Source organism: Leiobunum rupestre, chromosome 5 (genome assembly GCF_980474605.1).
Source record: "Leiobunum rupestre chromosome 5, qqLeiRupe1.1.hap1, whole genome shotgun sequence".
Taxonomy (NCBI): Eukaryota; Metazoa; Arthropoda; class Arachnida; order Opiliones; family Sclerosomatidae; genus Leiobunum; species Leiobunum rupestre.
In genome coordinates, this window is record NC_143388.1 from 62,517,863 (window position 1) to 62,545,747 (window position 27,885).

Genomic DNA, 27,885 nt, shown 5'->3' on the forward strand with positions numbered 1-27,885 from the left:
TTTTCCTTGCGAGGACCGTGTGTGGGGTTGTGTTTGTTTTATTTAATCTGGGCCGGTTGTTCAGAGTTATTGACTTAATAATAAATTATAACAATTATAGGTGCACTATTTTACATTTCGATAACGTATTTATATAATTTTGAATAATAAAGATGATGAGAAATAATGTACTGGTGAGTAAATATTTGTTATTGATAATAAATTGAACATAACTTCCTCTCTAGCCTCTGAATGTTCATTTTAATCAGGAGACTCGTTTTTAATCTCTTTTCCTATTGACGTCAGAGGTGCTTGCTTTGTGTGTGTTTTATTTTGTTGTGAAATATCTCTACAAACCAGTCTAGGAGGGATGATTTTTCTTTAACAAATAGAGGCATTTAAAAAAAAGTCTTCTTTTGGTTTATACACCAGTAATATCGGCTCCCCGCCTTCGACTGTATTAGGGTCTACCGGGTAATAACGTAGCCGTTACTACTCTTATAGTATTACCATAAGTAACATAAAAACAATAAGTATGACAATTAGCAGAATAGAGCTCTGACACTGGGCGCGGTCTAGCCAAATTACGTAGGTGTGACGTCATATTCTCAATTTGAAAACGAGCCTTGGATGGCAAACAGGGTTTTGGCGGCATATAGAGCTTACAATAAACTTACTTATTTTCTTATTAATTTCGTGAAATTATCTATTTAAAATGTTAAAAATAATTAATTTTTGCGCTTTTTACGATACGCGGAAATCGAGACGGCAATAAGGTATATTTTTATCGCTTTCAATCATTAAACGAAAAGAATAAGAACCAAGGCATAGTAAGACTCAAAAATAAGTAGGCAAAGGTGGATTCAAGATGATTCAAGCAAGATTCAAGCTTTCTAAAGGAAAGACCTAAGTAAAGAAAAAATTAAAAGTGCAATAATATGTTCTCTTCATTTCATCACAGGTGAGTTTATATGTTTCTTTTAAAATTTAAGTACATAATGGTAAATTAACAAATATTTGTTTCGGGAGCCCCTGCCAAATTGTTAGACCAAGATAACAGAGATTGGATCCCAAGTTTAAATTTGGGTTACAACAAATCTCAAAATTCCAATAAACATTTAAAGATTATGGATAGAAGAGAAAGATTATTGCGAAGATTAGAAATTACTAAATCAAAGACAAACACCCATGATACGCCTAAAGAGGGAAAAGACACCCTTATTGTTTCGGAAGAAGAGGTGGTTCTTGAAGATATCGTTTCTTTACCTGAACACGAAGAGTCTTCGTCTATTGGTGCATTCAAGTTTGTCCTAACATTCAAGATGCTTCAACTCAATTGGATTCGTGTGAAAAAGATATAGTTAAAATTGAATAAGAAATCTTTAGAAACCAAAACTTAATTCCAAAAAACTACCGCGAAACTCAAAGCTACAGCAATTACGGAAGAAAACTTTCTAGATTAATTGAAAGTGAAATATTATACTGGCTTATCAAGTTGTGAAACTCTAATGATTGTATTTAACATTGTCAAACCAAATAAATCTGCTCTAGCGAAATTTGAACAAGTTATTATTTTTCTAATGAAGTTGAGATTAAATCTGGACTTTTTAGATATAGCGTACAGGTTTAATGTTTCCAATCACACAGCATCAAGAATATTCCATTCAATTTTGGATGTATTTTCCCTTTCAACTTGGGCATCTTGTTATTTGCCCATCTAGAGATCAACTCTACAAAACTATGCCACGTTCATTTTTTTATGTGTTCGGGAATAAAGGAACTGTTAAAATTGACTGTTTCGGGATTTTCATGGAAAAACCGTCTAAATTGTTAGCTAAAGGGCAGCTCCAGTCGCAATACAAACATCATCATACAGAAAAATTCTTAATTTGGAGTAACCACTCTATGCTCTGTTTCATTTTTGTCCAAATCATGGGGTGGAAGAGTGTCTGATAAACACTTGACTGAAAATTGTGGTATATTAAAAAATCTGGGGCCTGGACATTTAATACTTGCTGGTAAAACATAAATATTATCCTTCAAAATATATTTAAAACATTATATTTAATTATTCATAGATACGAGGATTCAGTAGGTTTCCATTGTGCTCAGGTGAAATTGCTTGCATTTAAAAATGGGAAAAAAACAGTTGTCAAAATAAAAATTGTATGCTTCTAAACTTTTATAAGCTTTCAATTCATCAAGTGTGTATGCACTTTTACGTAAAATTAAGTATGTAAATAAATCTAAATATGTAATTGGAAGCCACAGTCTGATATCAGTTATGTTGTCATTGGGCCTAACCCCAACTAAATATGTATCTTCACCATCTATGAAAGTAATTTTATTAGCGTAACGCTTCCCCGCTGCTACGTCTGTAATACACAGACTTTTAACATATTCACTTATTAGTAACTTTTGACTTATAACCAATTTTAAAACTGAAATAATTAAAAATTACTAGCTATCTTCCATAGTTTTTCCCGCTGTAAAACCGTGCTTGTCCTCCAAGAGTTTGAAAAGTCGTCTGCTGCAGTGGTTGTCATAGAAACGGAGGCGGAGCTTATGGCCAGTGTCAGGGCTCTATTGAAAAGAATGCTATTTGCTTTATTGACCCAAGTGCCTTGGAACAGCCATCGCACAAACTTTCAATACATATAATAATGGGCATTATTTATTTATTGCCCATTAAAACTAATTTGTATATTTTCAAAATTACCCTGAGCTGTTAATTAAATTAAAATAAATAAAAAAACGACTTAGAAGGGATATTTATTAAAGAAATCTATAACAACGTTTCAGTTTGGGGGGAGGGGGCGGAGTTAATCGAAAATTGTGCCGAAACTGTAGGAGGGATCCGCAGATAGTTCTAAAGTTCTAAAGTTTATTGAGCTGTCAAAAGGCGAAGCCCATCACGCCAGAAGTAGAGTATTTACAGAAAGAAAATACAGGATAATAGTAACAGCAATAGGTTTAGTAATCTAAGCCTAAATACAGTTTTAGTTCTTTGGAGAATTTTGGCCGAAGCGGGATACACTTTAAGTGATCTGGTAGCGAGTTCCAGTCCTTTACTGAAGATGGCACAAATGAGTTTCTCCGGACTGACGTCCTCATGAAAGGGAGGACAATGTCAGGGTTGGCATAGAACCAGTCATACCGGCTATAGCCACCTGGATAAAACCAGTTATAGCGACTTGAAAAAATCCAGATTTTTGTGGCTTTTTTAAAAAAAATTACAATATGAATATTTTAGTAAATTAATAGTTTTTATTTAGAAATTTAGTTTATTTAGAAACCGGTTTACTATTACCAGTTTTTCGGTAGGTTTAAAGTTCCAAAGTTCGCTGCCTCGTTTCTGGCGGTGCGTCATACACAAAAACTAGGGGGAATTTCCCGAGGAAATCAAAATAATTCAGTTATTTTATATAATGTTATTTCGCTTTACTTGTTTAGTTTCTTATTTACGACAATAACTGCAGACAATTTCTACTTACATAAGTAAAAGGTACTGTTTATATTTTAGCCGGGTATAACCGAATAAAAACCGGTTATAGCCAATTAAAACCACTGGTCTGGATTTTTTCTAAAAAAGCCGGCTTTTTCCCAACCCTGGAGGACATAAGAGCCACCAGAACGAGATCCTCGCGGGGGACGCTTCCAAGGCGAGACCGAAGCGCTGAGCTCGGAGTACGCCCCACCCGACTTATGGATCACCGAGTTTATTGCCGTGAGACGCTTGACCATCCGACGCAACGTTAGAGTTGGCCAGCGGACATTCTGGATAACCCGGGTTATACCCACGCAAATAAATTAACGACCCTTACCACCAAAAAATAAGTTGTCTAAAAACTGGTTAAACTTGTTTTTTTACAAACTAAAAACCACTTAAAAACCTACTAAAACACCACTTAATACCAACTAGAAGTAGACTTAAAACCAACTCTGATTTCGCTTAAAGGAGGCAACTTAAAGCCAACTTGAGACCAACTTAAAAATAATGTAATTTTCCAACTACTAAAAACCAACTAATTACCAACTTAAAAAAGAAGTATTTTCCAGCCATCCTAAAACCACCTTTAAACCCCTTTAACTAGTTTCTTGAAATATGCTGGCAACTTGAGCCTACTTGAAACCAACTTAATATCAACTAAAATGTGTAAACCAACTTAATATCAACTTAAAACCAACTTATTTTTTGGTAAGGGCCGGAATCACTTCTTGGTTGCCTTCCGAATGTTCACAAACACAAAACCCTTGTCCTTACACTTAAAAAGTTCCCATTTTTCCACTGCCAACTCTCTACTAACTCAGTTCTTCCTTTACCGAACCATCATGCCCATTCGTTAGCTCAATTGAGCTGGTCTTCACAGTTTTAATTATAATTGAAATCACAAATTAATGCTGCAAACTTGCAAATTAACCCCATAGTCCATGATTCATTCACACCGAAACTCAGTGTGGCAGTCCGTTAACTCTCTTGAGTTAATTTAACTAAGAAAACTATTTTATCTTATTTTACGTTGCCCTTTCTTGTGGCCTCGAACTTGTATTTATTTTGTAATATTAAAATTTAATTTACTATGTGTAAGTAATTTTATATCAGCCTGAATTTAATATTTATTAACTACTGTAAATAATGTTGTCTGACTAAATAATTAATACTGTCTTTTGAATTAGAGCTCATGCAAAGAATAACAAATTAGATATTGTTTAGAGTTGCTGGTTAATATGGAAATGTTAATCCATTGATAGGTGACTAATATAGCCATTTTCTTTTTCTTTTTCAGACGAGACTGGTAAAGAGTGGTTGTTCAAAGCTTTTGCAGAGCAGGAGCATTTCAGCTACCTCACAGCTGTCCACACAATCTGGAGGCTACAACTTCGGTGAGTATTTCTATTCTTAGATATTTGGAACATTTTCAAATGGATGTACAGTGTTCTGATTATTGTTTAAAATTTAGTTAATAATAATATATGAAAGTAACCATCTCATTAATAAAAATGAAACTTTTACCATTGCTGGCTCAAGGCCGTTTTCATTAAGAACATTTTTATCCCAAATGGTGGGAACATTTTGTATGAAGTCTTAAATGTACTGCATGTATTTCTTCATTTGATAATGTAAAAAGTATAAATTACGCTCCTTAAGGATATTGGTTTCGAAAAAAAAAAAAACGTTTTGGTTTTTATGAAACCATTTTTTATGCATATAAATAGCTATACCGACAATTCCCAAGTGCAATTTATCGCGTCTAAAGACAGAGATGAAAATAAGCTTTTATTTGACTCTTATTTTCTCACCATTTTCATAAGGAAAAAGCCCTCTGATTCTGAGTGCTATTTCGATAACTTCGGTTCATTTACATCTGAGAATGCTTAATGATTAATAAACACCACTAATCTGTACATAACCTGAACAACACTTCTCCCGCCATTTATGAGTTACAATACTAAATACCAACTATTATTCAAAGCTATACTACAGTTTCTTATTAAAGGGGCCACAGAATCATTTGAAAACGTCAGGTACCAAACGGTAGCAAATCTGTCAAATAATCTTTCCTGCCTTGTATCAGGGGGAAAATAAATTTTAGCATCCTTATTTCACTTAGTTAAATTTTTTTCTGGTTTTTATTTTACAGAGCTCACAGAGGAACAGAGGCAATACCAAGATCTTGCCAGAAAATTTGCACGTGAAGAAATTATTCCCAAAGCGGCTCATTATGACCAAACTGGGGAGGTGATTCAATCTTTTTATTTTTAATAAAAAAAAATTAACTTGATTATTCATTTTAACACTTTATTTAAAGTATCATAAAATTTTAGGTAAAGAAATATACAAACAATAGAATAGATGGGTTAAGATTACAATACCCTTACTAAAAAATAAGTTGTCTAGGAATTACTTTAAGTTGGTTTTAAGTTTGTATTAACACCAACTAAATATTAACCAAAAACCTACTAAATAATTACTAAAAACCTACTAATTATCAACTTAAAAAAACCAACTTAATAATAACTTACCCCTTTAACTAGTTTATTAAAATATGCTGACAACTAAGTACAAACTAAAATCCAACTTATTTTTTGGTAAGGGAATAGAAAACATGTAGGGGAATGTTTATGAGTTAACACTCACAAGGAGACGACCCGAGGTGATAATCACCGATTTTGTTCAAACTCTAGTATAGTGTACACCGAAAACGTTTTTGACATCATGATTTGGGATTTTTCCATTGAAAATAACATGGGAATCTGAAGGATTTTAAGGGCTGTGAAACCTTTTAAAAAATAAATTTTTGAAAATTTCAAAAAGGTTCAAAAAAATTTTAATTGATTTTAAAAATTAAATTTAATCAAGTTTAATTGCAATTTGGTCAGTTGGGGGACCCTTGAAAACCTTCAGATTCCCATGTTATTTTCAATGGAAAAAATTCCAAATCATGTTGTCAAAAACGTTTTCGGTTACCATGGCAAAATGAAAGCCCGTCGCAACTTTCCCCTCGCAGGTTTTTCAAGTTACATAGAGGTGTACATTTTACCCGACTTTGAACAAAATAGTGATTATCACCTCGGGTTGTCTAGTTGTCAGTGTTATTATGCACATACTGTTTACCCTGCAAGTTCTTCCTGTTGATAGTAATATAATATCATATGTAACATAATCACTGTATAGAAAAAATTTTAAAATTGGTAAAATTAAAGTACAGCTGCCTTTTTTTCCTTATGTTTTTTGGCTGACGACTACGAGGGTATTGTTTTGCGCATTAAATGATTTAAATTTTTGGGTGAATATCAACACACCAACGCATGTCAGTTTTTTTTTATTTATTTTTGGATACTCTAGATGATACTGAACATTTCTGTGATAAAATTATTTTGCGGAAAATAAAAATTCACGGAGATATTAATTTTTGAAAATTAACTTTTTCTATTGAAAATTAACGTTTTCTAGCGTTACTTTTGCGTTTGTGGTGTAGTAGGATAAAGGAAATTTCCCGTTTCTGGAATATTGGGTTTAGACAAAGTACATCATATTTTTTCTTGGTAATATGTCCTCTCCCTTACCAAAAAATAAGTTGGCTAAAAACCACTTACGACAACTTGTTTTTCAACTTGGTTTTCAGTTGGTATTTGGGACAAATGCCTACTTAAAAATAACTTAAATCCTCTTAAATAATCAACTTATTTCCAACTAAACCAGAATCAACATTGACATTTAACTACTTAAAAGCAACTTAAATCCTACTTGGGAAACATCTAAAATCCAACTTAAAAATATTATGTAACTTCCTGACTACTAAAAACCAACTAATTATAAACTTAGCAAAAGCAGTATTTTCCTACCAACTGAATAAGAACTTATTACCCCTTTAATAGTAACTTGAAATATGCTGACAACTTGAGCCTACTTAATACCAACTCAATAACAACTAATAATGTGTATACAAACTAAATACAAACTGAAATCCAACTTATTTTTTGGTAAGGGCTAGGTCGCAATGCTAGACGGCCCATGGGGTTGGGGTGATCCTTGATCCGAGGAGAACATGTTTTATCCCGGGGTATTTGACTACAGTAACGTTCCACAGTCGCGCGAAATGTCTAAGGGAAAATTTGTTTTTGGCATTTTTGACCATGTAACTAACATTTAACTTCCGTAAATAGAAATTTTGCAGTGCTTTACTTTTATTGCATATTTATTTCTTTTGAGCCCATTGCGTGTCCTAATTCACCTACAACTATGGAATGGGCTGAATAATCCAAAAAAGCGATTTTGCCCCCATCGCGTATCCTACTTCACCTACATACAATTCAGCGGCCCGCATATTAATTAATATCTCCGTGAATTTCCATTTCCGCAAAATAATTTGGTCACAAGTGTTCAGTATCGTCTAGAGTATCAAAAAAATAAAAAAAATTGGACATGCATTGGTTTTTATTTAATTTCAACGTTTTGACAATTTTTGGAAGTCTATAGTTTTTTGTTTGCAATTCTTTTCGTCATGTATTTGCTGGCACCACACTTTAAAAATTTTCTAAAGAACAGTTTTTAGTGGTAGTGCTCTTGTGCTGGGGGTGCGCGGTGCCACCTCAGCGCCATACTGATATTGCACCGATAGGTCATATGGAATCGTACCTACTAACATTGTAACTAGTACAATTAATTAAATTAATACATAAAGAGGGTACATAATACGCCTAAGCCAATAGAAGCTTCTGTGGCGCCCTCTAAAAAAACTAAAAATGTACCAACAATAAATGGGACTCAAAAACACGTTGTGTGGGCTACCAAATTTTTTAAATCTTTGTAGCCAAAAAATAAATAACCACCCTATCTACGTGACAAGGTCTAAAAGTTACAAGTCAAAAAAATTAGAAAGCTTCACCCAAAACCTAACCTAACCAATTAAATTGATAAATTAAATATTCGTTTGCAGTAAAAAAATATGCACGCTATCTACGTGACAAGATCTACCAGGCGCAAGCTGGAGAAAAAAACAATAAGGCCGCTGTAGTTACCTTCACCCGGAAGATTTTCATAATCCTTACGCTTTTGAAAAGGCTTCCATGGAAACTAAAGCGCAAGGCACAAGCTACATTGTAGATTGTTAAAGTTAGAAACGCGGGAGAAGTTCTTCACTAACTTCTGTTTCCCATTAGTAAAGCTGATGACGCATTTTTCATCACTGAGTCAGAAGTGACGTAATTTACGTAATACCTTGTGAACAAGGTTTCATTAATGTAAATGCTTTTATGGCATACTTATAAGTGATTATGTTACATATGATAATCACTTTGATATATCACATTGTGTGTTACCTCTAGATGAACTCTAATTTTTGTCCTGTGATCCCTATTACATGAAACTCCAGGATACAGCCCTCTAGTGGTTAATATTTATAAATATTCTGTAACTTTGTGTTGATCACCCTGATAGTATAAGGAACTAATTTTTACGTAGGCAATTAGAACCAATATACTATATAATCAGAACCTATTTATTAACATTACTCACATGCATGGGACTGGTTTAGGCCGCTGTCGGAATAATCGAGGGAGTTACCTCTTAAATCGGCCGTCTTTACTGTTAGCTCCAACTAACTTCACTATTCAATTGCCCTCATCACTAAGAGTCTCCCAATATATACTAATACGACGACGCACGGGGGCGCCGCTAGCATTATGGGGCTCTGTTTGGCCTCCTGCCAATAATGGGTCTTACAATAGTTTTGTTAACTTATTAACTTCTTTTGTGTTGTCTATTTTGGTGTCTAAAAATAAACTGTACCTTAGTGAGACTTAAATGAAATGTTATGAAATTTTAATACCAATCATATTTTATATTAATTTATTTACAAGTGCTACTAAATAAACGAAACTACAAAAAGAATTTAAGCATTTTTTAATTATCTCACTTTTCCAAGATCCCTGAAATGTTTTCTAGCGCAGGATTAACGTAACTCTTTTTTAAAATAATCTATTGTATTCTATCCCATTTATGTTAAAATCCTAATAATTATTTATGATAACATATTACATATGAACTGTTAACTTTTTTTGTTCAAAATCTTACCTCTTTTGGGAAATAGAAAATAGTTAATATTTTTATTTTAATTTAATGGCAAGTTTAAGTGTAGGTGCATTTGACTACAAACCTCAATTTGTTATAAATTTATATTATTAAAAACATAATTTAATTAGTGACACAACACCTTAACCAGCGTCATTGTCAAAACATTAACCTCATCTGATAGTGACACTGGTTAGGACATCAAAACAGCTCTAGTGGTTTGTCAATAAGGCTAATTTTACTGTACAATAGTGATTTTCTTCAAATTGATTTCAACTAATTTTACAGAGGATGTCAATATTAGCTGAGGCTAGTTTACATAAATAAGGATTTGTCAGCATGATGTCATGCCCTAACTTTGGCTATGGCTGCCATGCTGCAAAGTCTATTGTTACATCAAATCTTTTTTAACACATTTATCAATAAAGCCCTGAAATCTTGTTATGTGGTTAAACATACAAAAAGTTTTAACTGAATTTTAACAAACTGACAATTAATTTGACATACTGTTAACTGTAAGGTGTTAGAGTATGTTGAGTAGGGAATTCTTATGACCAGGTTTGATTTAGTTTGGTTAATAATTAACCAAACCTGGGTTTTTTCCAAAGAGCCCAACCCAGTGGGTTTTTTTTATTTGAGTATACTATTTCCATATTTGTATTACATGATATGTCAAATAAAACCCAAATCAAGAGAAATTAGAAATGTCTTATGTCAAGCCTTGCTAAAAAAGATTGTAGGGACTAGATATCGTCTGTTAAGTAGACTGCTTCACTTTTTTGTGGTAGAAGTCATAAGTCTCAAGTCTCAACTCTCAACTATTGAGTTAACAAGCCGATTAACTTTGTAAATTACTAAATATATACAGGGTGTCCACGAAAAAACGAACCAGAGTGAATATCTCAAAATCTATTTTAGGTACGAGTTTGAAATTTTCAGGTTTGCATAGAGTGTGTAGGGGGAACACCTATTATGAAAATGTCGATGACAAGGTCATCCAAAAATTATCTCGAGAACCGTAAGTGATAGAAAGTTGGTTCCAATTAGAAAAGTATTTCACGTCACGTTTTATGGTTAAATAGCTTTGACCCGATCAGATTTAACCAATAGGAAGCCGAGAAATGTTTTACTAAAATCACAAAGGTCGTAAAAGGGAAAATTGCAAGAAAAGGCTTATAACTCGAAAACAAGTCATGTTACATTATTGAAAATTGCTAGACAAACTCATTATTGCGGGAGTCTTTAAAGTTTGTAAAATGGGATGACCTTGAAAACGCTTCTCGTCTAAGTAGCTTTGGACAATGTCTTCAAGGACATTAAAAAATGACCTTGAGAAATACCAGGACTTGTTTTCGAGTTATTAGAGCTTTTTTGCAAGTTTCCCTTTTATGACCAGTTGTGATTTTAGTAAAAGATTTCTCGGCTTCCTATTGGTTAAATCCGATCGGGTCAAAGCTATTGAGACATAAAACGTGATGTGGAATACTTTTCTAATTGGAACCAACTTTCTATCGCTTACGGTTCTCGAGATAATTTTTGGATGACCTTGAAGACATGGTTCAAGATCATCGACATTTTCATACTAGGTGTTCCCCCTACACACTATGCGAACCTGAAAATTTTAAACTCTTACCTAAAATAGATTTTGAGATATTCGCTCTGGTTCATTTTTTAGTGGACACCCTGTATATCTATTAAAGTGGTCATTGCACCTTGAAAAAATGCCTTTTCATTAAAATATGAAATTTCAAAGTGTGTTTTTCTTAGGTGGGTTTTTGGGGTGGGTGGGTCCAAAAAAACCCACTGGGTTTTTTGGGTCGGGTTTTTTGTTTTCAAACTCTGTTGGTTATAAATAATTAGGTTTCCTAGAAATTTACTAAACTGTTTATTTGTTTTGCATAAATTTTGCAATATAACATTTTATTTACAGTATCCTTGGGACATAATAAAAAAAGCGTGGGAAGTTGGTTTGCTCAATCTTTCTATTCCGGAAAAATATGGTTAGTTTAGTCCTTTTTTTTAAAATAACTTTTCAGTTAAAATAAAAAAAATTGTTGACAAGGTAATCAAGAATGATTTTTTTATAAATACTAACATCAAAAATAGCGTGGATTAATTAAATACTAATATCTAAATTGGCGTCAATTTATGAACTATTAACATCGAAATTGGCGTGAATTAATTTATCTCATTTTATATTAAGTTGGTAGAAGTGGTTTTTCCTTAAGCCTAGTTTCCACTGGGCATATTTTTCGTCTGGAATTTTTCGTTTTTCGTATACAAAAATATTTCTTTTTCGGGTTTCGTGATGATTTGGCATTTTCACTGAAATATTTTACGGCTGATGTTTTTGGATGTAGTATGGCCGATATTTTGTATGTAGAAAGGAAAATGGCTCCCAGAAGAAATGACTTGATTCGAGCTAATCTCATAATTTGTAATCTAGCTACTATTTTTTTAGCAACCAATATTTTGAAGAAGAAACTAAAATATAAGGAAAGATGTTGGATTCGAGAAATTCTTCAAAAACGCGAAGATCAGGGATATTTTAATAATTTAATCCTTGAAAAGCGGTTTGGTGACAGAGAAAGCTATTTTAGCTAAGCCTTGTTGAAAAATATCAATTTAATAAAAAAATTTACGTTATAACATTTCCATGTATGTTCTTTTCGAATGTCCCCTGAACTGTTCGATAAATTTTAGGCCTGATCAGATTTTTGTAGTCAAGATGACTAGTGTCATATAATATCGGTCTTTTTCTAACAATTTCTATTACTTTTTCATTATTTACATTTTTCCATCTGTTCGGCTTTGCCGTGATGCTGCAGGTAGAGGAAATGGTCTAGAAGTCACGTGAATTTTTTGAGAGCCCTAAATAGGCTATGTAAAACTTTACGGGCGAATAAAATAGAAACTGGCTATCGTCCACCGAAAATCCGTTTTCGCTGACGGCAGCCGTAAAATTTTTTGGAACGACAGGTTTTCGGCCGTTTTTTGGTGGATTTATGCGCAGTGGAAACTAAGCTTTTGAAAAATAAGTAGTTTTTCCAAGTCTGTTAGCTAATGAAAGGCGAAGTCTCTTGAAAAACTAATCAAATCATTTCAAATACCATTTACTTTAAATTAAATGTGGCTAGTGTTTTATCAAGTAATATAATTAATGAGCACATTGTACTTAATTTGAAAAATCACCTCAAGCCTTGGCTTAAAATTAATCTAGTTATTTAAAAACAACTTATTATTGTTACTAATTATAAAATCAATTAAATCGCTACCATAAACTGTTCATTATATCTGGTTATAGATGGTTTCTTTTCGCCTGTTCTGGGAATTTACGTAGTATTGCTATGATGTCATTTTACCTTAATTTTGTGGTGGTCAATAGTTAGTCTGAATAAAAACGTTTTACGGTTACTCTGCCCTTTCACTTCAAAGTAGCTATAGAGTGCGTCGTCTGCTTTTATTTCTGAGTGATAACAGTTGAGAAAGCGCACATTTTTTGGCCATCGCCTGTGTCATATATATATATATATATATATATATACATATGGTGTTATGTTAGTAAAATTAAAAAGGAAGGGCGGAACTACAACTTTCACAAGTGCAGCAGGCTTCAAAGGTCATTCTTATACTTAAATTAGTTCTTGATAGTATCGTATATTTTAGAAAAAATTAGTCCTATATTATCCTTTCAACCAAATTTAGTGTCCTATAAAATCCTATTAATTGGAAAAAAAATCCTAATTTTCCTATAAGGATTTTAACTTTTTGGCTGGGCTACCTGAATTAGGAACAGGCGAAAAAAACACTCATTCAATTATTGATGTTTTAAATGTAGCTATAAGGTTTAAGTTTTTATGTGTGCCTGCCTCTTGTGAAAAATATTTTGTAATTTTCTTATAAACTTAAGATACATCCCTTACCAAAAAATAAGTTGGTTTTTAGTTGGTATTTAGTTGGTTTTCGCATTTAAGTTGGTTTTAAGTTGGTTTTTAGTTGGTATTTAGTAGGTTCTCACATTTAAGTTGGTTTTAAGTAGGTTCAAGTTGCCAGCATATTTTAATAAACTATTTAAAGAGGTAATAAGTTGTTTTGAAGTTGGCTGGAAAATACTCATTTTTTGAAGTTGGTTTTAAGTTGGTTTTTAGTGGTCAGATAATTCCTTATAATTTTTAAGTAGGTTATAAGTTGGCTTTAAGTGGTCTTTATTAAGAGGTCTTTTTAAGTAAGTTTTAAGTTGGTTTTAAGTGGTCTTTATTAAAAAAGCTTTTAGTTGGTTTTAAGTTGGTGTAAAGTGGTTTTTAAGCAGGTTTTTAGTTGGTATTTAGTTGACATTTGTTCCAAATACCAACTTAAAACCAACTTAAAAAGTTACAAGACCACTTATTTTTTGGTAAGGGATAAGATGTCATATTTAAGATTTATTGCTTTCAAAATACTATATAAATTATATTATCTTAAACTTAATCATATTTAGAATTTAATATAACTGGACTCATACTCGTTTTATATTTAGAAATAAATTATGAAAAAATTACATTCAATATAACTCTTGATTGATTAGATTACTATCAATGAGTAAAAAATATGCTCTTACAGTACCAGGATATAATGTTTATGAGTTAAAATTATTTGCTTCCCAAATACAATGTTATACTACACTACACTTTAAACTATCGATAGAATTTGTGTATGTGGGACATTTGTTGTAACAATTTTTACTCATGCTCAGTAGTAGGGGCAATCAGTGTAAATAGAAAAGATAAATGTCTGATCGGTCAAAATTGTAGTCTGCTATATAAATTTTGATTAAACTATGGTGTCATCTTGGAAAATATCTTTACTTACTTTGCCCGACAATAAATGCCCAAATAATTTTACCTGCTGATTTTCAAGCTTGCCCACTTCACTCCCACAGCGAATAAAAACATACTTTCACCTTCCTACACAAAAACTTATTTATGGGAGTGAATTTTTTGTAAGACATACTTTCTTAATTGTTTTAATTTAATTATAGGTGGACAAGGACATAACGTTTTTGACACTTGCCTTATAACTGAGGAGATTGCCTATGGATGCACAGGAGTTAAGACTGCTCTTGAAACTAATGGTCTAGGTGTAAGTTTTAACACATCATCTAGGTTTTTCATAATATACTATTTGAAGCTTTGTTTGTAAGTCACTATGTTGTGCCATGACACTGAAACTTTTCTCTTGCTTGATGTGACCTCCTTTTTTTTAATTGTTTTGGAAAAATTGGTGGACAATTATACTAGGGGGGGGGGGGGGGTTATTTCTCAAATGCCTCTCTCAACGGCTCAGTATGCCTACCAAAAAGGCAAATCTACCCTCCATGGCATAAGTAATTGCATTGAGAGGGCTACCCTTACCAAAAAATAAGTTGGTTTTTAGTTGGTATTTAGTTGGTATTCACATTTAAGTTGATATTAAGTTGGTTTTAAGTGGTCAGCATATTTTGGTAATAAGTTGGTTTTAAGTTGGTGGGAAAATGCCTTTTTCTTTTAGTTGGTATTTAGTTGGATTTTAGTGGTCTTTATTATGTAACATTTTAAGCAAGTTTTAAGTTGCCTTTAAGTGGTCTTTGTTAAGTAACATTTTAAGTAAGTTTTAAGTTGGCTTTAAGTGGTCTTTATTAAGTAACATTTTAAGTAAGTTTTTAGTTGGTTTTTAGTTGGTTTTAAGTTGGTGTTAAGTTGGTGTTAAGTTGTTTTTAAGTAGGTTTTTAGTTGGTATTTGTCTCAAATACAAACTAAATACCAACTAAAAACCTACTTAAAAACCACTTTACACCAACTTAAAACCAACTAAAAGCTTTCTTAATAAAGACCACTTAAAACCAACTTAAAACTTACTTAAAAAGACCTCTTAATAAAGCCACCTTATAGCCTACTTAAAAATTATAAGTAATTATCTGACCACTAAAAACCAACTTAAAACCAACTTCAAAAAATGAGTATTTTCCAGCCAACTTAAAAACAACTTATTACCTCTTTAAATTGTTTATTAAAATATGCTGGCAACTTGAACCTACTTAAAACCAACTTAAATGTGAAAACCTACTAAATACCAACTAAAAACCAACTTAAAACCAACTTAAATGTGAAAACCAACTAAATACCAACTAAAAACCAACTTATTTTTTGGTAAGGGTGCCTACTCACAGACATCTTTACTTGATTGAAATCAATGACGATCCAATCCATAGGGCTTGTCAGGCTGAGGATGAAACTTCCTCTCATGTACTTTGTAGGTGTGATTATTACGTGGCCTAAAGGTTTGAGCATCTTGGGATGCATCAGGTGGAAACCTCTGATTTCTACAATATACCGGCCAAGCGGATTCTCAGTTTCGTCGGATATTAGGTTTTTTAAGTCATAAGGCTTGGGATTGCACAATTGACCATTGGTTGAAGTGCGCGAATGGGCCTATCTCTCTCCCTTCTCCGCATAGCGCCGAACCAATTTTGAACGGCGGCGGCGGGAACGATAATTAGTTGGGCGTGGTGTGCCGATTTGCAGAAAGTAATCGGCGGCGTTGAAAAAAATCGGTGGTGGCGGCGCCTAAGGGAAAATCTGCCCCCCCCCCCTCAGAAATAGCGCCAGCCTTTTAATAGACCGCTAGAACTTAAACTGTTAAACACATTTGAAAAAAATAAATGTTTAATAGAATGTATTTTATTAAAAAAGGAACCACTTGTTTCCAAAATGAGAAAGAGGTAACTTTGGTAAGTTATTTAATCATAAGTGTGCCAGAAAGAACTTTTTCACAATGAGACCTTGTTGCAAGGATATGATGTAATTGACGTCAGTTCCCAGTCGATGACGGTTTTATCGTCATCAAAAGTAGTTCTGGCGGGGAGGGAAGGAAGTTAAAACTAGTTTTACGCGACGAGTAAAATTCACTCTGTCTATCATAAAATAATGATGCATTGTTCCATAGCTCAAGGAAGGGCTACGTTATGACGTAAGGGAAACGAGACTTCACAAGGCAGGAGGGACGAAATTATCACCTACTTACTTTCAAAATCGATCTATTGTTATGTTACTTATAAAAGCTAGAATAATTTCTCAGGTTATATTCAAAATAAAGAAGGCTAAAGTGTATTATTTACATACCTGAATGGAAAATGAAATTGCTCCTGATCCTAGTCTACTATCGATTGAGCAAAATAAACGAAACCCAAACCTTTTGTCTCCGACCAGTTCTCCTCAAACGTTCTCCGTTAAATGAACAAAAAGAGGTGACTGAGGCGTACTGACCCGGGTTAAGGGGGTTAATTTTTAACTGGTCGCCAAATTGGCTATCATGTAGGGGGATGCCTAAACACTTCTATCTTTAATGTCCTATTGTTCCTTCGACCAGTGATAATTCTTATTCTTTGTTCAATATAATTTTAATCTTTCAGTTGTGCAGATCTCTATCTAAAACAATTTCTAGTTTTTCCAAAATTTATTACAATATCTCATATCTATGATATATACAGAACAAAATCGAACTTATGAAGGACGGTCTAATATTGTGATTGGTAAATTGATCGGTAGGTGATATTAAATTTGAAAGAAAACCGTACCAACGACGATACTAAACTGACTGTGAAAGGTAGCATAGTCTAGACTAAAATCACTGTCTTTAATAAAAAAAAAACTACAAAGCTATTTTCAAAACAAGTCTATCTTAATTTAACTGCCAAATAGATTTAAAAAAATCAGACAAGGTAATTTTCATAGTGTTTCACCTTAAATAATGTGTTTAGTAGTTATCGATATCAATAAAAACGCAGTTTTTGTCTGTCGACATGGAATAAGCTCATTTGTCAAATCACTCGCGGTTATTATCAGTTTTGAAGCGCCTTTGGCAACTCCTCTCTCAGTCGATAGGTACGTGACCCTCCTGTTTAGCTGATAATGTGATACTGTCTTGTTGCAGTAATATGCTTGGTGAGTAACTCCCAATGTGATCAATATGCATTGATATTGTAAATTGGATTCAAACTTGTTTTCCATCTTTTTATATTGGTGTTGGAAACTGGATTGAAACTTGTATTCCATTTTTGTAAATTGCGGTTGGAAACTGGATTGAATTTTTTTTTTCCCTTTTTGTAAATTTGACTGAAACGTTTATTTCATTTTTGTAAATTGGATTGAAACTATTTCATTTTTGTAAATTGGATTGAAACTATTTCATTTTTGAAAACTGGATTGAAACTATTTCATTTTTGAAAACTGGATTGAAACTATTTCATTTTTATTCCTCAAAATCCCCGCATAGTCTAAAGTAGATTTTAAGCTAGAAGACAAACGGTATGACCTTGGTATTAAAATAACCCAATTTAACCTTAACTTAACCTAACCATAAGTAAAGCTAATAAGAACCATCTATGGACTGCATTGCAAAGAATAATAAAACACATGAATAGGTAATTATGGACTTTTCTACCTATTCGCAATGTTTTAACGTAACCAAAACCGAACTTTTCCTAACCTTAATCTGACCCAACTAACTTACCCTTAATATTAGCCTGACAAGGTCTCAATTAAATTTTTAATACAGATGTTAAACAGAGGCACACTTATGAGTAACTATGTTACATATGATACTATTAAACTAAAACATTTACACTAGTAATAACAATACTGTACTTATTTACTACCATTTCACTAGTATTATTATCTATACACTCTTTTTAGAAACGTTTACTGGGCGCCGCGCCGCCATGATCGTACAGACAACCAACGAGCCAGCCCTCTACCGCAGAAATTTCATCCCCACAAAACTGGTTTTTACATCACCCTCCCCGTAGACTGTAAGGTAATGGCGGTCGATTGGGAAGGCGCGTTTAAGTCTATTATCATAAATTATTTTATCTTTGTATCAAAGGAATTTTCTAAAATATAAAAGACTAGTTATTGCTGAATGCAGCTGATACGTTTCTGTACTTATTACAAAATACGAGGTGAGGCATCTCCAAAACAAGGCATGAAATAAGCACAGGACACTGGACATTGTCCAATAAATTTTGCATATGTCCGATAACTTTTCAAAATCTTAGGGGGGTCATTGGATATTTGTCCGATAACTTTTTCAATTAACTGGGAATGTTTTTTTCTACAAAATAAAAATATTAACAATTATTTTACAAAAAAAATGAGGAAGTACCGAGTTACTGAAGTTGATACTTGATAGTCTATTCTGTAACTGTGAGTCTGTGCTGTAGCTGTGCTAAAGAGAGAGGGATGGCCCCCTGGCGGGCAGTGGCGGCACAGGGATCCGGGGACCGGGGAAGCTGTGTTGGAGCTTCAAGTGCTGAAGCAGAAAGAGGCTTCAGTATTATGAATAATATAAAAACCAATAAACGCGCTAGTATAACTAATGAACATTTAAGTCAATTTATGACTATTATTTGGCATGGTCCTTCCATAACAAGATTTTCAATCAGAAAAATCTATTACACAGTGGTACAAAGAAAAAGGAAGAAGACTTGCCTGTAAAAATTAGTTCCTATATTTATCAAAACTAACTTTGCATAGATCTCATTTTAAATAAATATTAAACTTGTTTTTCAAGTGTTTTCATTGGACAATGTCCGATAAAATTTTTGAAATGAGGGGGGTCACTGGACAAATGTCCGATAACTTTAATTTCTTATTTCCTGCCCTGCTCCAAAACCGTTTTCGTTTCTCTCTCCGATCCCAGCTGTCTGCTAGAGAAAATCTTGGTCCGCGCAGTGCCAGATCTTTTGGAAATTATGAATTATTTCCAATTTCATAACGGCACCCAACAGCCTAGAAATCGTAGTACTACCAAAAGAAAAATCTATGTAGTTCGAATTAAGATCTCAAAACGCAATTATTATACTTTAATAATGGAAATTAATTCGACGGCGAAATAAAAACGTTTCGGCGGCGGCGTTTCGGCGTTATCAAAGTAATCGGCGGCGCTATCCTCTACATCAGGGTTTAACCTAACATACTGCTAATAAAAATTTCTTCATAAGCCACGCCTGTTACTTTGGGGATAAGACTTAAAAATTTCTTGCTTACATAAGTGTCAATTTTGGCACACGATAATACTAAGCATCTTGACACCATTAAGTTGAAAGATGGTAGTTTTTCCACGTCCGGTAAGGACACTCTGACACATATGTTAGATGTACACTTTCCGGACTCTAAGCTCACTAGCAATGGTAACACTGACAATCGCCCATTGAGGATCAATCGAACCAAAAGGGAAGATTGGGCAGTGGCGAATAAGGTCGCCACACATTCCAGACTTATATGGGCTGTAAAGTCATTTAAACCCTATAAGTCCCCGGGACCGGATGGGATTTTTCCTATCCTCTTACAGGAGGGCATTGATATTCTATGCCCTATGCTGCTGAGAATCTACAGGGCTTGTATTGCTCTAGGGCATTTACCTAGCACCTGGAAGCTTTCTCAAGCGATCTTCATACCTAAGCCTGGTAAATCTGATTACCTGGAAGCTAAGGCATTTAGGCCAATTAGTCTTACCTCTTTTCTCCTAAAAATTCTGGAGAAAATGGTGGACAACTACATTAGGGAGGAGGTTCTTTGCAACTCTCCTTTGTCGACTGCGCAGCATGCTTACCAGAAGGGCAGGTCTACTGAGACCGCCCTGCATGGTATCAGCAGCTGCCTGGAAAAAGCAATTGAGCACAAGGAAATTGCGTTAGCAGTTTTTCTTGATATTGAGGGAGCCTTTGATAAGGTCTCCAGCGCAGTTATACTTAAGGCTGCGAAAAGGTTTGGTATCAATGACACATTGTGCCTTTGGATCAAATCTATGTTAACTGACCGAAAAGTGGTATCCTCCTTGCTGGGTGACTCCCTTATGGTCTCCACCAGTCGTGGTTGCCCACAGGGGGCGTTCTTTCTCCCCTTCTGTGGTGCCTGGTGGTGGATGAACTCGTTCGGAGGTTGAACAGGGGAGGATGCCGCTGTTTCGGTTACGCCGATGATATTGCTATCATCATTACTGGGAAATTCCCGGCAACAGTGAAGGACGTAATGAGGAGGGCCCTAGCATCAGTTGAGAGCTGGTGCAGGGAGGTCAACCTCATGGTTAATCCTAATAAAACTGTCTTGGTTCCTTTTACTCGTAGAAGGATAAAAGGTATGTTTGAGGGTATTTCCTTATTTGGAAAGGACCTAGTGGAGAGCACCGAGGTGAAGTACCTCGGGGTCATCCTGGATAGCAAACTAACATGGAAACCACACCTTGACTACATAGTCAAGAGGGGCAAAATGTTATTTTGGAGAACTAGAAGTGCAGTTAGCAAGACCTGGGGCTTAAGCCCCAGGACTGTGTACTGGCTGTACACCATGATCATCAGACCTATCCTGTCTTATGCAGCTGTGGTCTGGTGGCCAAGGATTACTTTAAGGACTGTGCAGTTTGATCTGCGCACTCTGCAAAGGCTGGCTTGTGTCGGCATTACAGCAGCCATGAGAACAGCCCCAAGCGCTTCTCTGGAAATACTCCTGAATATGCTTCCTCTCCACCTTTTTATTGAGGAAGCTGCCCTTTTAGGTGCCTATAGGCTTAACCAAAATGGCTGGTGGAAGGCTAATAATTAGGAGCATAGCCACACCAAGCTCTTCCGAGATATGTCCAATCAGATGCCGATTTTAACTATGGGCTCTGATCTGATGGTTACTAAACTCCACTTTAGTAAACCTTTTGAGGTCAACTTCCCTAGCCGTGCGGAGTGGAGTCACTTGACCCTCGGTACCAGAGGAGAGATCGTCTGGTTCACTGATGGGTCTAAGACACACTAGGGCACTGGTGCGGGGATGTATTGCCTTACTAATAATTTTGGCTTTTATGAAAGTCTAGGGATACACACTAGTGTATTCCAGGCTGAAATTTTTACCATTTGCTCCTGTGTTGCTCACTGTTTACATCAGGGGTATCATGGGAAGGTTATCCAGATTTATTCAGATAGCCAGGCTGCTCTTAGAGCTCTCAGCCAGTATAGTATTCTTTCTAAACTGGTTTTTAGCTGCTTACATCTCTGCACTCTTGGGTTGCACAATAAAGTTCAACTTTGTTGGGTACCTGGGCATAAGGGGCATCTTGGGAATGAAAGGGCCGACGCCTTGGCCAAGGAAGGTGCGAGGGCTGGGTTCATTGGTCCAGAACCTGATCTCCCCATCTCCCGAGGACTTGTACGCGGCTTAATCTCCAAGTTTATGTCGGATCGTCAACTCAGACAATGGTCTGAAATTGAGGGTCAAAGGCAGGCCAAAGAGTTCACTCTTGCCCCATCTAGGGAGAGAGCTAGAGAATTACTCTCGCTCTCTAGGTCCAGTATTAGGATTGTTACTGGCCTACTTACAGGCCACTGCCATTTTAACAGACATTTAACGCTTATTGGGGTCAGTGATGACCCGATTTGCAGATCTTGTCTAGCTGAGGAGAAAACTGCCTCACATGTACTCTGTAGCTGCGATTACTATGCAGCCCAGAGGTTTGAGCATTTGGGTATGCATCGGTTGGAGACGTATGACGTCTCTAATATCACGGCCGGGCAGATTTTAAGCTTTATGTCGGCAATAGGACTTATTTAAGTCAACCAGTTTGGGGATGCACAATGGACCTTAGGTCGAAGTGTTTGGCTTGCCACCCCACTCAATAATAATAATAAGTGTCAATTTGTATTTAAATTAAGCTTATCTAAATTTGGTATTATTTATAATAGTCCTTGAATTTCTTTCCAGCAAACTCCAGTATTAATAGCCGGGAATGATGCCCAGAAGAAGAAGTATTTAACTCGTATGATTGAAGAACCTATTATGTGTGTAAGTAGATTTATTGGCATAATACAGGAAACAAAATACATTCACAACAGTGTAAAATGACATTCCTTTAGTAACGCCACATACACTTAAACCAAAATGTTTTAGGTGATATCTTCTACTTTCAAATAAAGCTTTTCTTAATTACCTCTTAAAAGTTACTGTTAATTTTAATTTCATTATTGGTCAATGGTAATAAAAAAATTAATATAATAAATGCAATATTTTAAGGGGCATAGAATAATTTAAAAAAAGCAACCAGAACTTTAGGTGGCTTTCCCCCTTAAATACTTCATGATAGCATGTTCAATCAATAATAACTTAGCACTATTTTCGGAGACCAATGAAATTTCAATGATTCTGTGGCCTTTCAAGCTAGTTTAGGAAATTGTCGTTATCTTTGACAGCGCAGGTAACTTTAGTTATCCATACATTTCAAAATTGCCTGGTTTCACTTTGAATGTAGTCTTTGCAATATAATTTATAAAAAAGGTTAATTTTTCAGGCATATTGCGTAACTGAACCTGGAGCTGGATCAGATGTAGCAGGTATTAGAACAAAAGCGGAAAAGAAAGGCGACAAGTGGATTATTAATGGGCAAAAGATGTGGATTACCAATGGAGGAGTTGCTTCTTGGTATGGAATTTCTCGTTATAGCTTTCAAGTTTTAGTGTTTAAAAGCTTACTATTTACAAAATATTGAAATATGTTCAATTTAAGGTACTTTGTTCTGACCCGAACTAATCCTGATCCAAAATGTCCAGCATCAAAGGCATTCACAGGATTTATTGTGGATGCTGATACTCCTGGGATAACCAAAGGCAGAAAAGTAAATAGTTTCACTTTTTTAAATTCTAATTGAAAAAAATAATTGTGCTAAATCTATTAGTTCCCCAAAGAAAAGTATAATATTGTTCCATAAATGTCTTCAGGATAGTGACTGTGGGGTAAATATGACCCACGTATCATTTAAAGTCATTCTCCTAAAGTATATATTAAAAATTGTTTGGTTGTAAGTTATTTCTTTTGCTAATAATTGGTTCTTGGTTTTCATAAATTTTATCTCAATGAAAACAGTATTGTTAGAACCATTTTTAATAATTTTTTACATTAATAATTTGGAACATAATTTTTATTAGAAGAGCTCTGAAATTCATATCCTTTTGTTAATATAATACCAGAAACAAATTGTGAGGGTATCAGACAAGGTGGTAAAAACTTTTTGGGTTGAAACATTTTTCTTTACAAACTTCCAAATTCTTTGTGTTAAATTTTGGTATATGATATGAAGGCAATTTATTTAGAAAACTTTCCTCTTAGGAACTTAACATGGGACAAAGAGCATCGAATACCTGTGGAATTACCTTTGAAGATGTAGTTGTACCTGAAGAGGTAGAGCATATTTCATTTTCTGTTGAAACATTTATTTCTATATCAGCTTGAATATTCAACAGAATCAATATTGTAATTGTTCTTCATTTTCACAACATGAGTGATGTGTTTAAATTTTAAGCCAATAAGAATAAATTTCAGTGTAGAGCAGGCTGTTTGGCTTGAGGGAACAGTTAATGGGGCATTAAAGGAATTAATGATTAACTAGGCAAAAGTTGTGTAAGCAATTTTAAGCTGTCCATCTATTTCATTGAGAAAAATTTATACTGGGAATTTTGAAATTTGTTATTTTGCCAAGTAGTTTTTTCAAGCGGCAATGGACGTTGCTCGAAGAAGCATATACATACTCTTGGTATAAATCCAAAAGTTAGTTTCAAAGTTGAAAGAGTTAAAGCCTTTTTAATATGCTCCATATATTGCTAAACAAGAGGTGATCTATCTTAATCCTGTTGAATATTCATGATGTTAAAAAATGTTTGAATGTAATACGGTATTCTTTCATTCGCAAATTCTAAGTAACTTTTTGTCTTTACAGAATGTACTCCTTTCAGAAGGGCAGGGTTTCAAAATTGCCATGGGTGCCTTTGACAAAACCAGACCTCCGGTACTTATAAATTTAGTTAATGCAAATGTATTACCGGTGATTCCAGAGAAACAAAATACAAACTACAAACCACAGCTTATTTAATGGGGTTTGGGGTTCAACCCCCCTGATATAGATCGAGGGGTGGTGCAAAACGTATCATTTATTTGAAGTCTCAAAGTGGAGTGCATATCGTAATTAAGTTTAAGTCAAAAAGGGAAGTGCATAGTTTAAACCTCACCTGAAATGAAATTCTGGATACAAACAAACCACATTTATTGTCCTATAAAGTACTGTTTTACATTTTTCAATGTTTTTGAATGCTTTCTAATAATTTTTTCTTCTAGGTAGCTGCTGGAGCAACTGGACTCGCCCAAAGAGCACTCGATGAAGCAACGAAGTATTCTTTAGAACGAAAAACCTTTGGAAAATATATTGCAGAGGTATAATTGCATTATCATATAACTTATGTTAGTGAAGTTAACAGTGTCTAGAATTTTTTGTGCGTTGCTGGCGTTGACATCCTAATGAAGGGTAAAAGTTTAGCCTGTGCCTCCTAGTCACAAGATTTTTTCCCATTGTAATCTTTTCAATAACGCAAGGAATACTAGAATTTTTAATTTTCAGTCCACTAATAGAAGCTTTAATAAAACCTACTCAGCGTTTTGCTGTATAAGTAGTAATACAGAGCCAGGACATACTTTAAGGATCGTTCAATTTCGCACACCTGAAAGAAAAAAATGTGCGCACTATCAACTTTAGCCCTACAAATAAAACTAACATTATCACGTGACTATTTTATTCAATGACTCACGCTAGTTGATACGCGCATGACTAGCACATAAGTGGGGGAAAGAAAAAGAGAGCAGCATTTAATGGATCTATTGCATGTTTGGTGTAAATTGAATTTTTTTTCTATGGAAATGTTATAAAGAGGTATAAGTGATTATGTTGCATATGATATAGCAATATTAAGTTGAGCAGATATCTTGTCGTAGAGAATAGTTAAATTTTGTGACAATGAATCTTAACTTTTTTTTTTACCTGAACTACTAGGGCTAAAATATCTTTTAAAAATCAGCTTATGGTGTCAGGCAATGGCCTTTGACACCAAAACCTTTATATATAAAACTACAAAATGACAATCATGTGGACATCACAAAATTGAGAAAGTCTAATGATTACTAGATTACCCTTTGTACATTCTACGATGGATGGCAAGTGATAACTGTATCAACAGTTTTACAAGACCAACGAAGGTTATACGTTAATGGCAGGAAAACATAAGAACAAACGTTTGGGGAGGCTTAAGGAATTGCACACCATTTATCAATTTCGTGTTTGATGTTGAAAACGTTGGTCAAATAAACAAGGCATAAAGAGAACTTCAAATTTATTTAATTAAAAATAAACCGTTACAACATTTAATTTAGAAATTGAAGTAGTTATCATAGTCTGAAAAAATTTAAGTCGGTGGTATAGCATTTTTGGCTCTTTAACCAATTTTATCTCACCCTGTTAACATGCCTTGCAAATTTCATTGAAATTGGTAAAAAAAAATGTAAGGTCCTCAGCCTGCATCGTTCGGGGATTACACCGGTCTTTTATGGATACAGTTTTGATGGAGTTGATCTCGATCATGTGCCCGAGTTCAAATATCTTGGCGTCACTATCTCCACCACGCTTTCCTGGAATGTCCACATTTCCCGAATTGTGTCCCAAGCTCACCGTGCTTTGGGCTTCCTCCGTCGTCACCTCTCTGGTTGCTCTTTTACAACCAAGTCTTCCGCGGTTAAAACCTATGTCTTACCGATTTTGGAATACTGTTCTTCTGTATGGTCCCCGCATACAGCGGCAGGCTCCCATAAACTTGACATGGTGCAACGGAAGGCTGCTCGGTTTTCGTCCTCAGTGGGCTACGCATGGGATGTTAGTCTTACTAGGGTCCTTAAAAACATTAACTGGCCAACTATATCGTCGCGTCGGCGTGTCAAACGTCTTGTCGCGATCAACTCTGTGATTCACAAGTTGTGCGGGGCTCTATCCCAACTGTCCGCGTCAATCTCGCCCTGAAAGCAACTCCCTCGGGGAGCACGTCGCGGGAATACCTTTATTCTTCCTTTTGTGAAGACAGCAGTTCGTAAGAACTCTTTTTTGCCTTCCTCTGTAAAAGAATGGAATTTGCTACCGGACCATTTAAAGTGCATTCCTCTTCGCTCGCAATTTCTGCGGGAATTGAAGCGACATCTCGAACTCCAGTAGTAATTTTTTATTATTGCTCAGTTGATTGTATATACTGTATATATTCTTGTATGTGTTCACTATTACACATTTTATTCTGTATCTCTTTCATACTAGCGTGATGGGCATTGCTTTTTGCTAGTTTCAATAAACTTTAGAACTTTAGTATTGAGGAAAGTAATTTTTAAAGGCAAGTGTGACCCTAAAATTTAAAGTATGGCCATTTTAGAGTTGACTGGGTGCATGGATTTGTTAATTTCAGTTAGCTGTTGAAAATAACCCAACTTAACGAAAAATGTCCTCATTTTACTAGGCATGACAATTTCTCAACATATTTTATTTCTTACACTTAGCACCAAGCAATTCAATTTATGTTGGCCGATATGGCCATTGGAGTTGAAACTGCTCGCCTTGCCTGGATGAAATCGGCCTGGGAGGTAGACCGTGGAATAAGAAACACATATTGGGCTTCAATTGCAAAGTGTTTAGCTGGGGATGTTGCTAACAAATGTGCCACCGATGCTGTTCAAGTATGTAACTTTTCCTTCTATAAAATCTATTATATTTGCTCTTTCATCATAATTACATCTTTCCCTTAAACTTTGGTTGGCATATAGCTTTTATTTATTGAAAATATCACCACATACGTTATTCTTAAGATTGAAATTCTACAATTTTATTTCAGATTTTTGGTGGAGCTGGCTACAATAGTGAATATCCTGTAGAAAAACTTATGAGGGACGCAAAAATCTATCAGGTTAAGTTGAACACTGTTTTGAAAATCTTCTGGTGTATTAATTAACTCCTACTTTTGCTTAATAGATATACGAAGGCACTGCCCAAATTCAACGCATGATTATTAGTAGGGAACTTTTAAACAAAGCAAAAACTTCTTCCTAAGGTGTACTTATAAGGATTTATGCAAATGGTGAATAGCTCGCAATCAAAAATTATCTTATGTAATCATCAATTAATCTTTTCATACCAAAGTTTCAAAAATGTTACATAATTTTATATAAATAAACCATGTAATATAATTATAAATAAATTGATATTTTGTAAATAGTCATTTAATAATTAGTTACCTACTTAAGTGCGAATAGTCATTTGAAATGGTGGATGTAACAACTAGCAGGAAACGTCTACTAGTATCACTGGTGGTCTTGGTGTTTTATGGCCAAATGATGTAAAAATTTAACATTAGAAAATGAACACTCAAAAACATAGATAAACAATCTCCCATTTGTGTTCACACTGAAGTTAAAATGTTCACTTCCCCA

General features: G+C 34.6%; 1 protein-coding gene across 1 annotated transcript; it reads left to right on the top strand.

The window, feature by feature from the left end:
- Mcad (Medium-chain acyl-CoA dehydrogenase) lies at positions 1 to 27,636 on the top strand. The gene is made up of 14 exons (XM_090174448.1): positions 1 to 173; positions 4,767 to 4,863; positions 5,622 to 5,719; positions 11,484 to 11,553; positions 14,571 to 14,671; positions 22,312 to 22,392; positions 22,895 to 23,025; positions 23,110 to 23,218; positions 23,710 to 23,781; positions 24,317 to 24,385; positions 24,712 to 24,807; positions 26,959 to 27,135; positions 27,291 to 27,362; positions 27,428 to 27,636. The coding sequence occupies exons 1-14, from the start codon at positions 153 to 155 to the stop codon at positions 27,503 to 27,505; spliced, it is 1,272 nt and encodes a 423-aa protein (XP_090030574.1). The 5' UTR covers positions 1 to 152; the 3' UTR covers positions 27,506 to 27,636.
- Positions 27,637 to 27,885: the final 249 nt, after the last annotated feature.